Genomic DNA, 13,968 nt, shown 5'->3' with positions numbered 1-13,968 from the left:
ACCCTGACACCTCTATTGGTGTAGGCTGACACCTCTTCAGGTGTCTCTCCTTCAGACTGACAAACACTCACCAACATAGAAGCTAATGGAATGTGACAATATTTTCTATTTTATTGTTCACCTTTTCAATATCTTGTATTTATAATTAAACTCAACATACATTTATCAAATGAAGTAATTGAGTCAACTTCTGTCAAACTTTATAAGTTGAATGACTATGCTAATATCATATATTAATGTTCTCTACTCTTCCAGCATCAGAAATCTTTGCGATTTCATTTTCTCTATTCCCCTTTTTATGACTGCTCAAAGTTTCCTGCTTCATAGCAAGAAATAAAAAAAATAAATAAATTTTTAAGAGAAAAAGAATGAAGAACCTTTTATGCTTTATCAATGTGTGCACTATCCTATTTCATGGGCATTAGACTAAGATTCAGAAAGAAAAAGGATTATTTAAGGGAACCAAACTAAAATTATCAAAACAACCAGAATCATGATTAGCAATTTCTAAGAAAATTTATTAAATTAATTTGGTCATACTGAAAGTATCTGTGTTATCTACCAAAGAGCTAAATGTCTATATCCTTCTCTTTAAAAGAATTAGACTAAATATAAACTTTGCTTTAGCATTTTTATAGTATCTATAGTCAAATCCCTGTAACCTTAGGGATAAAATGAATCTCCATTAAAGGTGTACTCTATAAAAACTGATATGATAGCTTTCTTCTCCAAAAAGAATTACTAAAGCAATATTACACTTACAAAATTACATGCAAAAATGTCAAGAAACACAGTTAAGGTTGAGGCTTTGCTTAATTTCATTCCCTAGGGTAAATGTATTAGTGCATCTGTACAGAAGGTTGATAATTCAATATTCTCTATGTACTTTCTGACATTTCTAGTCTTCATTTTTCAAATTTATGCACCAAAATAAAGAATGTATCTAGCAACCATGATAGCTTCTTGCCTAAAGCAAACTATTTACATGCGTCCTTATAAAGCTATCAAAAGGAAGTTCTTGCTGATATATACAAAATGGTATGGAAATAGAAATCTTTTATGGAGCAAACTATTTTCTGAATATACCTAAGACATATAATTTCTGACTAAAAGGAGACAACTAACCTTGAACAAGTTCTGCTTTTGTTTACATTTAAAGCTTACAATTATAAAAGAATGCATTGAGAAAGTTATCACATTTTACCCCACTTATATACACTACATACCAAAAAATGATAATCAGTAAATTTATACTATCTGGGATGCATCCAAATTGAGAGTTTAAAGTTCGCTACTACTTTCCCTTCAAGAGTAAAAGTAAGCTTGGAATACAAAGTTGGTTGGGCGACAGGCCCCTCAGCCAAACTTCCCTATAACATGAACAACACGTACATCTATCAGCTATAACAATTATGGCACTTAATTGAAATGATCCATCAATTTGTTTTCCTAACTAAATTAACTCACTTCAGGACAATGACAATGTCATATTAACAGCTGTAACCCCAGCTTCCAGCAAAAGGACTGGGGTAAAATATCCTTTCCATAAACGTTTGGTGAACTCAACACCTTAGAACTTCTTAAGGATAGGTTCTGTAATATTGTTATATTTAAAATATTTTTCATAAAACAGAGTCGAGTGTGTGCCTATCATTCACAAGTTGTTTCTTATCTTTATAAAATTTGTAGAAGTGTGCAGTTCTCTCAAGATATGTTTAGGACCAGTTACATCACACACGTGCACACCTCAGTATGGTGCCTAACACATAGTGCATGGTCATTTAGTAAGTGTTCATTGCGGCACTAGTAGTAGAAATAATTATAACTATTACTCCTCCATTGTAAAAATTCTCCCTTTAGAATTCAAACCAGAGTGATTACCTAAAATGTAAGGAGTCCAAAAAAAAGACAGTTAAAATGTCTAGTAAGTATATGCTAAGCCAGAGTTAAAAGGACAAAACAGTAACTCAAAGAAAAATGGTGAAAAGCTGAATGTGAAAAATACTACAAAGCGGAAGCAAACGTACTATTGATATTGGAGAGTTTTTGACCTAAAAAAAAAAAAACAAAAACGGTTCCGCTTGATATAATGAAGCAACTTTAATCAAAATGAAAGGTAAGTTAACGTTTCTCTTAAAAATTTTAGATAAAATTTCATCTTCTAAACAATATGATTTCTTGAGAATTACTCCAATCTTAAAATTCTGATTCAACCGTTTATTCAATTCATTCATTCATTTGAAAAATACTTTTGACTTCCTATACTGGGCCAATAATTCATCTGGGTGCAAGGAAAAATCCCTCATGTGGTTTACTCTAGAGGGAGAAATATATACTATATACATACATAGAAATATATAATATAGATGTAAATAAATACATAAAAGATGTACTATGTCAGATGATGTAAGTACAATGGAAAAAAATGAAATGAGGAAACAGAGATAGGCCGGGTCAGGGTTGGGCATGGGGAGTTTAAATTTAAACACAATGATCAAGGAAGACCTCCTTGAAGGATGACATTTATGCAAATACCTGAAAAAAGGGAGAACAACTCACAAGTCCTTAAGATAGAAGCATGACAGCAGTGATCCCTCCATATAGTCTTGCAAAGTTAATCTTTAGGAAATTACTTACTTTCTTGTGAAGTTCTGATGCTTTCTCTTCAAATTCTTCTAGTTTTGCTTGATCTATGCAAACATCTAAAAGTGTAATGACATGAAATTTTTAATTCACTTTAAAAATAAAAAAAACAAATCATACAAAAGAAAAAGAAATATTGGCAGTATTATAAAGAAATGGAGGCAATAATTTTAAAATTTTCAAAATGAACAAAGCTTTTCTAAGCATGATACCAAGGCCAGAAAACATAAAGGAAAAGACAAACCTAAACTACAATTTTAAACTTCTATGAGGCAACAGACACAAACATAAAAGAGTCGGTGGAAGGAGACTGATTATAACATAACAACACCCAAAGGTTTCTATAATCAATCTACAAACACTCTGAAAGAAGACAACGAGATAGTGTACAACACAAGCTAGGAAAATAGGCCATAGTAGTGAACACCACGTTAGGAAAAAAGGAAACTAAGTATTACTAAAATAAATGAATAGATGTTCAATTTTCTGAATAATATAAAAATATTTTTAAACGAGAAATCATACACAAAGGTTCAATGATCCATAATGCCCAGTGTTATAGATGCATGGGGAAACCAACTCTCCTACACAAAAGGGGAAGTACAAATTGGGGAATTTTGCTGAAGAGAAACTAGGTAAAGTATACTAAAATATAAAATATGTTTTTTCTTTCACCTAGCAATTCTATTTCTGGGTACCTTTAGGCAAGATTACTCATTAAAATACTGTTTATGATAGGAAAAACCTGGAAATAACTTAAAAGCCCATCAATAATGGATTGATTAAATAAGTTATGATATGGCTACATAATGGGATTCTATGCAGGAGAAGTGATCCATATGAATTGACAGGGGAAGATACTCCATGATATATTTTATCCCTTCTTTCTTTAATCTGGTTTAAAAAACATATCATAGCTCTTTTCCTCTCTGGTTGCTCGAGGATCACCGGCCATCATGAATGACACGGTAACCATCCGGACCAGGAAATTCATGACCAACCGACTACTTCAGCGGAAACAAATGGTCATCGATGTTCTTCACCCTGGAAAGGCAACAGTACCTAAGACAGAAATTTGGGAAAAACTAGCCAAAATGTACAAGACTACACCAGATGTCATCTTTGTATTTGGATTCAGAACCCATTTTGGTGGTGGCAAGACAACTGGCTTTGGCATGATTTATGACTCCTTAGATTATGCAAAGAAAAATGAACCCAAACACAGACTTGCAAGACATGGTCTGTATGAGAAGAAAAAGACCTCCAGAAAACAGCGAAAGGAACGCAAGAACAGAATGAAGAAAGTCAGGGGGACTGCAAAGGCCAATGTTGGTGCTGGCAAAAAGAAATGAAGTGTCTGGCAGTGAGCTGGAGATTGGATAACAGAAGGAGTAAAGACTCTTCAATGACTTGATCAGTGATTGTGCAGATTTTACCAGAGGATTAATAAAACTAAAAACTTTTATATGTTTGGTTGTTTGAAATATATTTGAAGTTTACTGAAGTGTTACAAAATCAGTTCTGCTGTTATGACAGATTTAGATTGATGCTCAGGGTTCACATTGTCCCATTAAACATTCCATCATGAAAACTCAATCTAATGGAAAAAAAAAAAAAAAAACATATCATAGAAGGACTTTTAATAAAAAGTAATAAACAAATCACTGCTTCAAAAGCTCAGTTCTACTTTCTAAATGCAATTATTTATACCTCTATTCTGGTGGTTATCGCTTAACTCTGAATAAAATGCTTATGCCACTACCTCTTGATATAACAATTTAAGACATTATATGTAACTTTTACTATCAAAGATGAAAGTGATCTTCCCCATCTAATCCCAATTTTTGGTTACTTTATGTCTGAAATTGGTTGACTGTATCCTGCTAAATAAGTACTTAAACCTTGAATTCCTGTTCCCTTACACAATATTTCTTGATTCCCACTATACTATGCAAAATTATCTGTGAACTATGCTCTCTAACACCTTGCTCCCCTACTGCCCAACCTCTGGTCTTCTCTCAGCTAGTCATGCAAATACAATGACATTTTCTTCTGTAATTAACTCTCCTGCATTTTGTCTATAAATTTATTCTAAACATATAAAATCAATAAATACCATCAATTCATTTTTACTATGTAAATATGTTCCACTTATATGGCCTAGCAGGGTTCAAAGATAGTATTTAGTTCCTTCTCAGCAGTTTAATACCAATGTTCCTAGGCTATTCCAAGAAAAACATTCCTCATATCCAGATGGAATGTATTTTCTTTCAGACTCTTCCACATTTTAGTTTGCTGCATATTAAGACAATGATTTTCTCAATTTTCATGTACCGCACCACCATCCCCCCCCCCCCCCGCCAAGGAATTTCTGATTGTTTCTTTCCTATTGAGAAAAGAAAGTATTTTCTTTATCAGAGACACTAGTATTATTCAGTTCCTTATTCATATAATCCATTTTTCTTCCTGAAGACACTGCTCTGGTACTTAGATAACACATGAAGAAAAAAATGACCTTATACAGAAATGGGGCTGAAAAAAGGGATGTGTATTTTAACAGACCTTTCAGAGTACTGCAGATGTTCTTAGATGTTACAACAAATGGTAGCTTCTTAAAGATAATTTATAATGTGGAATCAAATAACACATTAATTCACTTTTTGTACCCTGCTACTTTAAACTCTATTAGCCAATCTTACACTTTTAATGAATCTTTTATGCTTGCAGAATTTGTAACATCAGGCACTGACCATTTGGGAAAGTCCTGAGTCACGCAGATTTTCCTAATGCTGACACATCATTATACAATATCAACTAATCATACAAGTTAATATCAACATCAGTTTCATGCAGAAATTTTTTTTTCTTTTTAGTATTGAAAAGCTGCCTACAGAGGATACAAAATTTCTAAAATCTAAATTTTACTGGAAAGTTCAAATTTTATCATTGGCAAGAAATTCTATTAATCATTTTCCTTGAAGCATCACAATCACTTCATTTCACGTTTATGAAAGTGTGTGTGTGTGCTAAATACACACTTAAGTCTAAATAACCAGTTTGTAGGACAGGCATTCTTTCAAGTAAAACTGGTGTTCCTTGAAGAAAGTGGCTAGTTCAACTCACAACTCAATCAACTGAACATATTTTTCCATTATGCTTTAGCATGCAGAAGTCCTTTATACCTACTTCCCATTTTGTCACACAGAATGTTAAAGAGCTATATACTCAAGGATTAAGGCTAATCCAATTAGTATTATTTACAGATTCATCAAGGACATTAATTGAAAAAACACCAGATTTTTGTTTTATTCACTGAAAATGAAGAATAAATAACTACCAGTACAATAATATAATTACTACTAGTAATAGAATACTACCAATACTAGTAGTATTCATAAAAAAGGTATGAAAAATTTCACCCACCACTGCTTTATAAGCATCAGTGTAAATATCAACATCATTTATAAAAGGCAAAAAATGTCTTAATATCACTATGAAAATAGTTTTGATCTTAAGAATCCTCAGAAAGGGTCAATAGGACCCTAAGAAGTCCACGGGCCACACTTTGAGAATCAATACTCTAGAGCTAATCCATGTGATGAAGGACAATAAGATTTATAAATAATTGAAATTTTTTTTTTTAATCTTCATTTTATTGAGATATATTCACATACCACGCAGTCATACAAAACAAATCGTACTTTCGATTGTTTACAGTACCATTACATAGTGGTACATTCATCACCCAAATCAATCCCTGACACCTTCATTAGCACACACACACAAATAACAAGAATAATAATTAGAGTGAAAAAGAGCAATTGAAGTAAAAAAGAACACTGGGTACCTTTGTCTGTTTGTTTCCTTCCCCTATTTTTCTACTCATCCATCCATAAACTAGACAAAGTGGAGTGTGGTCCTTATGGCTTTCCCAATCCTATTGTCACCCCTCATAAGCTACATTTTTATACAACTGTCTTCGAGATTCATGGGTTCTGGGTTGTAGTTTGATAGTTTCAGGTATCCACCACCAGCTACCCCAATTCTTTAGAACCTAAAAAGGGTTGTCTAAAGTGTGCGTAAGAGTGCCCACCAGAGTGACCTCTCGGCTCCTTCTGGATTCTCTCTGCCACTGAAGCTTATTTCATTTCCTTTCACATCCCCCTTTTGGTCAAGAAGATGTTCTCCGTCCCACGATGCCAGGTCTACATTCCTCCCTGGGAGTCATATTCCACGTTGCCAGGGAGATTCACTCCCCTGGGTGTCTGATCCCACGTAGGGGGGAGGGCAGTGATTTCACCTTTCAAGTTGGCTTAGCTAGAGAGACAGGGCCACATCTGAGCAACAAAGAGGCATTCGGGAAGAGGCTCTTAGGCACAACCATAGGGAGGCCTAGCCTCTCCTTTGCAGCAACCGTCTTCCCAAGGGTAAAACATGTGGTAGAGGGCTCAACCCATCAAACCTCCAGTCCCCTATGTCTGTGGTCATGTTAGCAACCATGGAGGTGGGGTAGGCGAATACCCCTGCATTCTCCACAGGCTCCTCAAGGGGGCACCACATCTTTTTTTTTTTCCTTGTTTTTTTTTTTTTTTTTTTTAACTTTCCCTTCTTTTTTAAATCAACTGTATGAAAAAAAAGTTAAAAAGAAAACAAACATACAATAAAAGAACATTTCAAAGAGACCATAACAAGGGAGTAAGAAAAAGACAACTAACCTAAGATAACTGCTTAACTTCCAACATGTTCCTACTTTACCCCAAGAAAGTTACCTAATATAGCAACATTTCTGTGAACTTGCTCCTACTATATCCATCAGAAATTAACAGACCATAGTCATTCCTGGGCATCCCCAGAACGTTAAATAGCTTATCTGTTCTTCTTGGATTATTGTTCCCCCTTCCTTAATTGCTCTCTATTGCTAGTTCCCCTACATTCTACATTATAAGCCATTTGTTTTACATTTTTCAAAGTTCACATTAGTGGTAGCATATAATATTTCTCTTTTTGTGCCTGGCTTATTTCGCTCAGCATTATGTCTTCAAGGTTGAAATTTAAATAATAGAAAAATACTCACCTACAAATTGACTTAAATCTAAATCTAGCCTTTTTCGATATGTGAAGTCTGGATCTATTCCATCTCTATGCAATACAATCTGGGAAACACACTCATCAATTAATTTGAAGTACTGTTGCCTAAAACAAAAGAGTAAATGTACACTCAACTTATTAATATAACTTATTCCCTAATAAAATATTTTCCTGGTAAGCGTGACTACAAGTTCAATAATTTATTTTTATATATTTTCAACAGTTGGCATGATATTTAACCTAAGAGTGATAGAAAATATTACCATCACTTCCCTAATGATCTCAAAATAACATATTTTCATAATCTTTGTACTTTTTTCTAAAATTTTTATTGTAGTAACATATATATAACTCAAAATTTTCCATTTTAACCACTTTCAAGAATACAAGTCAGTAGTTGTAACTACATTCACAATGTTACCATCACCAGTATTCATTACCCCAAATTTTTCATCATCTTTGTGCTTTTAACAGACATTAGTATTTTCAAGATGATTTTCTTATAAAAGTCAGAACTTTGACTTAAAAGGCAGCAAAAAAAGAGAATATCAAGATGAAATGGCAACTGCTTACAGTTATCTTCAGTGGACATCATCAATATCCACCATACCATACTCAATAGTCTATCATTAAATAATTCATTTTATTAATACCAACCAAAATACCACTTTCCTAGGAAGTTCTTTGGAAGGTTCTTAAAAACCACACAGTATTTATACTATTTTTGGAATGTTTGTGAAATAAAATTAAAAATTGATACTCTGAATTATGTAAAATATCAAATTAGTATTTTTTAACTAAAAAAAAAGCTAGAGCTTACCCTTACGTATGTCACCAGAAGGAAAGTTGGAGGTTAAAAGATGGGAATGTTTAAAACAGTGAATCTTGTGGTGGACAATGTCTGTGATTAACTGTACAAATATTAGAAATCTCTCTCATGAACTAGAACAATATATGACACTATAACTCAAAGTTAATAATAGAGAGGCATATAGGAAAAAATACATATACCTATTGCAAACTATATACTATAGTTAGTGTATTTTAACATTCTTTCATCAACAGTCACAAATGTACTATACCAATACTATGAATCAATAATGGAGGGGGAGTGGTTAGGGATATGGGAGGATTTGAGTTTCAAGTAAAAAAAAAAAAAAAAAAGAAAGCTAGAAAAATAATTTAGTATAACAAAGTTTATCCAAAAACTAACTTTAACTAAAATCCCTAAATAGGATTCACATTGTCAATAAAGTTAAATTCAAGCCCATCGGCTTTTGTAAGAAGTTGAAGAACTTCCCTAAACACTCAAAACCAACAAATGTCAAAGAAATAGCCATAAGATTTTACAAACAGAACCAAACCAAAGAAATAGAGGAGGTGGGAACTACTCTAATAAGGTAGAGTCCTCCGTCCCCAACTACCCACTGGATCCATTTTTTTCTTCGAAGACTTTAGCACACCCTTCCTCTCAATTTCTCTTTAACATGTACATGATGGGCACTCTTCCATCTGGGCTTTCCTTCCTATGAACTATGACCTACTGCCCAAGGATCTAATTACCTTACACCTAATAAACCACCTTTTATACTGAATAAATTTTACTACAGTTTAATATTAGCAAAGACTAATGCTCATAAAATGTCACAGTGTAAAAGTGTTCAAGAACCTGTTTTTGGGTAAAAATCAAAGCAAGAAAGTTTTTTCTATGCTTTCCTCAATTTTCTCAATGTCTTCCAAAGAAAATATCTCCCATCCCTAATATTTTACCCATAATAACCACATTTACAATTAAAGTAAATTTCACACACATTGATACTTTCAAATTCAAAAATCTAGCAGATGTACTCCATTCCTTTTACTAACGCCTTTCTAATGTTTTAATAACAAAAAACGTTTTAGATTAATAACAAGCTATTTCGTGTCGTTTTCAAAATCACAATTTTGGTAAATTTTTTTTATCATTTCCAGAACTCTCAATTATGAGCTCATCTGTATGTAGCTCAAATTTAATGCAAAAACTTTTCAGCAAGCAATGCTAGCAAGGAATAATGTACTTCTGGATTCTAGAAATGTAAATCCACAAATAATCTCCATGAGCAATATTGGTGAGTTGGTGATTGTGTCATAGGAATATATGTGAATAACCTAATTAAGGAATGAACATAAACTATTATTACTTTGCTGATAAAATGTCATTGTTGGAGGACATTTTGAAGTAATCTTTGTCTTTACTGTCCCATTTTTAACAAATATCAGCAATGCTTTCCCCTTCACATAGTATTTTGCAAGTGGTAAGCCATGAATTATTTGCTACAGAACTAAATCTGATCTTCTCACCCCTTCAGTTACCTTGCCTATATTCTTATACTTGTCTGATTTTCCTTTTCCTTTTTTTTTTTTTTGGTGAGGTGGGAAGAGGGAGGAAGGCACATTGCTGTACACTATCAAATAGAATTCCATTGCAGTGACACTTCTGTTTGTTCCAAATGTGAAAGTAACCAAAGGTTCTAATTTTCCCTTCTACTAACTCTTTGAAGAGAGAATAGTTTGCATTCTGTAACAAAACACCTCATCTGCTTATTTTTTAAATAAAAAAAGCAAAATCTGTGATTGTTCATTAAACAAAAAATGTTCAGGTCATCTAAGATTTCTGACAAGACAATAAAATCCAGATCCATCTGCGATAGACAAAACCAAAAAAATGAAGGTTAAGATCCAAAAGCACAAAATTCACAGAACTGTACATTAAAAAGTGAATTTCACTATACCTAAATTCAAAACCAAATGAAATAAAACTAAATAAAATATTTTAAAATAAATAATCTAAAAATTATATAAATGCCCATAACTCTGACACAATTTTGTAATAAAAGTATAATTTTAGGAAAAAAATAAGTAACAACAGCAATTATAGTAACTAACCATGGGAGTTTTGGAACATGGCAAATCAACAGCACTCATAGGAAGAGCCTTGGGGCATAGAGAGCTAAGGAGGAAAGCAGCATGGATGAGTACCAGATAAAAAAGCTGCTATCCAAAAGATGAGCAGAAGAATTATTCTTTGCCTCACTTTCTTTGGTAATGCTATAATGTAATATTTCTGTGAGATCACTGATCCCACTAAATTTTAAGTTACAGTATCTCCTGAACATGCCCTAGCACAGTTTTGCTTTTTAACCTGTTTTGAAATTAGATATAATTTGCCCTCTTGGGGCACAAACAAAGGGATGAAGTTCCTAAGTAAGATACAGTTCCTACAGCAGTATAGACTTTCTAACCTTTGAAAGCAAACAACACTGTTGAGTTCTGAGGAACTCAAACAACATCAGACAACCAGAGATTACCAGGACCAACAATACACAGAACAAGAAATGGATTGGGTTACTTTAGAGTCTATGGAAGCTTCAATTTCATTTTTATGTAAATTTGAAATAGAAATATAGTGTTACAATTAGCAGGGTACCAAGGATATTAAAGAATCTTAGTTAATTTATTAGTATTTTAATGTAGCACTTAAAATGTGGTTAAATATTCCAACTGTTATATTTTATGTTTAATAAAATATCAGAAAGAAGTAAATTAAGCACCAAAACAGGTTACTCTAACATTTTAGAATACTAATGGGATTTTTATCTCTAAAGGGAGGAGGTTAGATGGATGACAGTTACCCATAAAAAGCTAAGTTTTAACTTTTCTTTGACTCTCATTCTACTATCTTATTAGGTACATCAAAAAGTCATTGATTTACTCCCTTTGACATTACCAGAGAACACTGTCTGAATGCGACATGTCTACCAAATCCTTGCACTTCAAATTAGAGTCAGTAAAGACACACTATCCCCAGTATCTGATCATGAAATTTCAGCAAAGCTAAACCAGTAGCAACAAAATGATTTTATATTCAAAGATCTCAGCTTCCCTCATAAATCTGCAATAAAAATGGAAGAGCAGCCATCTGCAGACCCATGGGGAATAACAATCCACAGGGAAGGCACTAACACGTGGGCTGAGGCCACCCTACTCCTAAAGCCAGAAAGGATTGGGGTGGAGACCAAACACACAAAAAAAGAACAGAAGAACAAGAAAAGATTGTTGTGCTTACACATGTGCCAGGTATCTGGCTAGGTGTTTTACCCATGTTGCCATATTTCATCTTCATAGCAACCCAGCAAGTTAGGTGTTAATATCTATATATAGCTACAGACGATGTGGATAAGGAAGATACAAGATAAACAATTTGTTATGCTCAAAGGACCAGTACATAGTCAAACTTGAAAAGCAGTTTATCTAGCTTCTCTGATACATTTGCAACATTAAATGCAGCTATATTAAGGCACTTTGTACTACTTAAACACTAATAAAAAGGAATATTTAGTACCCTTCACATAACTTAAAAAAAGAAACTTATCAACATCACTCCTATTGCCTAAGGTCTAACCAGAAAACATTATCAATCACATGATAAACTAGTAATTTGTTGCTTGTTCACATTTTTTATTCAGATGAAAGGCTGTAACCAAGAAATCCACTAGAGCTTAAAAAGTAATAGTAACATCATTTTGCCATCATCTATCTAAAGGTATGCCCAGAGGCAACAACACATACTATGAATCAATACTATGACAGATAAAAATCTTAAAATTATTTGCTTGCTCAAATCAAACATCAGGTGTATTTCACAAATTAAATTTTTTTTACCGGTGAAAGAAAACATTAGAATATAGCTTCTTACCTTATAAAATAATCATTTCGAATCAGCAAAAGATGCTGAAGAATAGAAATAAAATATCCCTCTGCTCTAGTTTCCTTAACTGTGTTCCACACCATGTTGTAAACATCATACGCATCAGTAAATTGATTAAGGAATATGTGGATTTATTTATAGTGCATACAGAACAGGTGCAAAATGACTAGAATCTGCTCCAAAAGATAACAAATGATTACTGTGTCTTACCCTAAAATAGGCATCATGTTATATTCAATACGAGATAAACACCGAGTTAGGATGAGGGTAGGGAGAAGCTCTGTGGCAATGATGTCTTGACCTGACCCTTCCTGGTTTCCTCTCTACTGTCAACTCCAACCACCCTGTCTCTTCTAAACCAAGATGCTACTGTGGGAAAAGGTGGTACACAGCTGGTGTGAACACTATATTGGGATCTGATGGTGCCCTGACCAAGAGACCTGGTGCCAGGCTTTATTTATCATGGAGAAGCTCCAGTGGAATATGGCAACCTGCTGGATCCTGGGGAAAGGGCAGCCATCTGCAGACCCATAGGGTTAACGTGGGGTCTACATGAATAAACATCCAGGGCACAGGGAAGGCACTAATACGTGGCCTGAGGCCACCCTACTCCTAAAGCCAGAAAGGATTGGGGTGGAGACCAAACACACAAAAAAAGAACAGAAGAACAAGAAAAGATTGCATGCACACATAAAGAAGCATACCCAACAGACTCTATTAGTGCATTTACATATATGTGCATTCATAAAAACACATTAAACAAATAAAACATTCATCTGATTCACAAAGGTTTGATTTCATATTGTTTAAATAGAAATTGCTTTAGAAGTTTTATTTTTTTAGGGGGTAGAAGTCAGTTGTTCGGTTTTGGCAGTCATTTTACATATGTGACTACAATTTAGAACAAAAGGATATTCAAGTTCAGCTCTAATATCTTCAAGGCGATGAGAGAATTCAATCAAATCCTCTTCTTTATGTTCATCAAAGACTTTGAGTTGGATATCCAGGCCATCATTCTTAATACGTTTTAAATTCTAAAGATATCAAATAGAAATTATGATGAACAACTTTCTTTTTAATTATATAAAAGAATTCATGAAAACCATAAAGCAAAAGTATTCTTTGAAACAATAAACCCACCACTCAACATGATTTACAGCATTCAAACACTTAAAATGTTAAATAATACTCATATACTTATCATCTATATTTCAAAAATAGATTTTTATACTCAAGCCTTTTTTACTCAAGCCTACTTCCACAGATAAATTATTCTTGAAGGTAATTTGTCGGAATTTCCCCCTACTCAAGTACTCTTCTAATTTAAATATTAATAAGGAGACTGCAGGGCACTTACTGGCAATATTTCTTTCAATCCAGAACGCATAAATTCATTTCTGATGTGAAGCCTTAAGTCCAAATCATCAGGAGACGTAATAAGGGCATTGATGAGCTGCATACAAGCTACCTACAAAAGATTACACAACAAG

At 33.5% G+C, this 13,968-nt stretch overlaps 2 protein-coding genes across 2 annotated transcripts in view; one reads left to right on the top strand and one right to left on the bottom strand.

The window, feature by feature from the left end:
• Positions 1 to 13,968, bottom strand: part of DIAPH3 (diaphanous related formin 3) — a 584,600-nt gene that overhangs the window by 355,988 nt on the left and 214,644 nt on the right. Inside the window, exons 10-14 of the mRNA XM_037800254.1 lie at positions 13,836 to 13,946; positions 13,394 to 13,512; positions 12,467 to 12,583; positions 7,718 to 7,836; positions 2,638 to 2,702 (exon numbers count right to left, since the gene is read on the bottom strand). Coding sequence (XP_037656182.1) covers positions 2,638 to 2,702; positions 7,718 to 7,836; positions 12,467 to 12,583; positions 13,394 to 13,512; positions 13,836 to 13,946 — 531 coding nt within the window. The remainder of the gene's footprint in view (positions 1 to 2,637; positions 2,703 to 7,717; positions 7,837 to 12,466; positions 12,584 to 13,393; positions 13,513 to 13,835; positions 13,947 to 13,968) is intronic.
• LOC119507143 (40S ribosomal protein S24-like) lies at positions 3,566 to 4,084 on the top strand. The gene is made up of 2 exons (XM_037800252.1): positions 3,566 to 3,991; positions 4,032 to 4,084. The coding sequence occupies exons 1-2, from the start codon at positions 3,600 to 3,602 to the stop codon at positions 4,036 to 4,038; spliced, it is 399 nt and encodes a 132-aa protein (XP_037656180.1). The 5' UTR covers positions 3,566 to 3,599; the 3' UTR covers positions 4,039 to 4,084.

Source organism: Choloepus didactylus, chromosome 12, assembly GCF_015220235.1.
Source record: "Choloepus didactylus isolate mChoDid1 chromosome 12, mChoDid1.pri, whole genome shotgun sequence".
NCBI lineage: Eukaryota > Metazoa > Chordata > Mammalia > Pilosa > Megalonychidae > Choloepus > Choloepus didactylus.
The sequence above is the reverse complement of the archived record's forward strand: the minus strand, read 5'-3'. Positions and strand labels throughout refer to the sequence as shown.

What these genes read in the sequence shown, in the direction of transcription:
- LOC119507143 (XM_037800252.1), top strand. Translation starts at nt 3,600, where the DNA reads ATGAATGACACGGTAACCATCCGGACCAGGAAATTCATGACCAACCGA.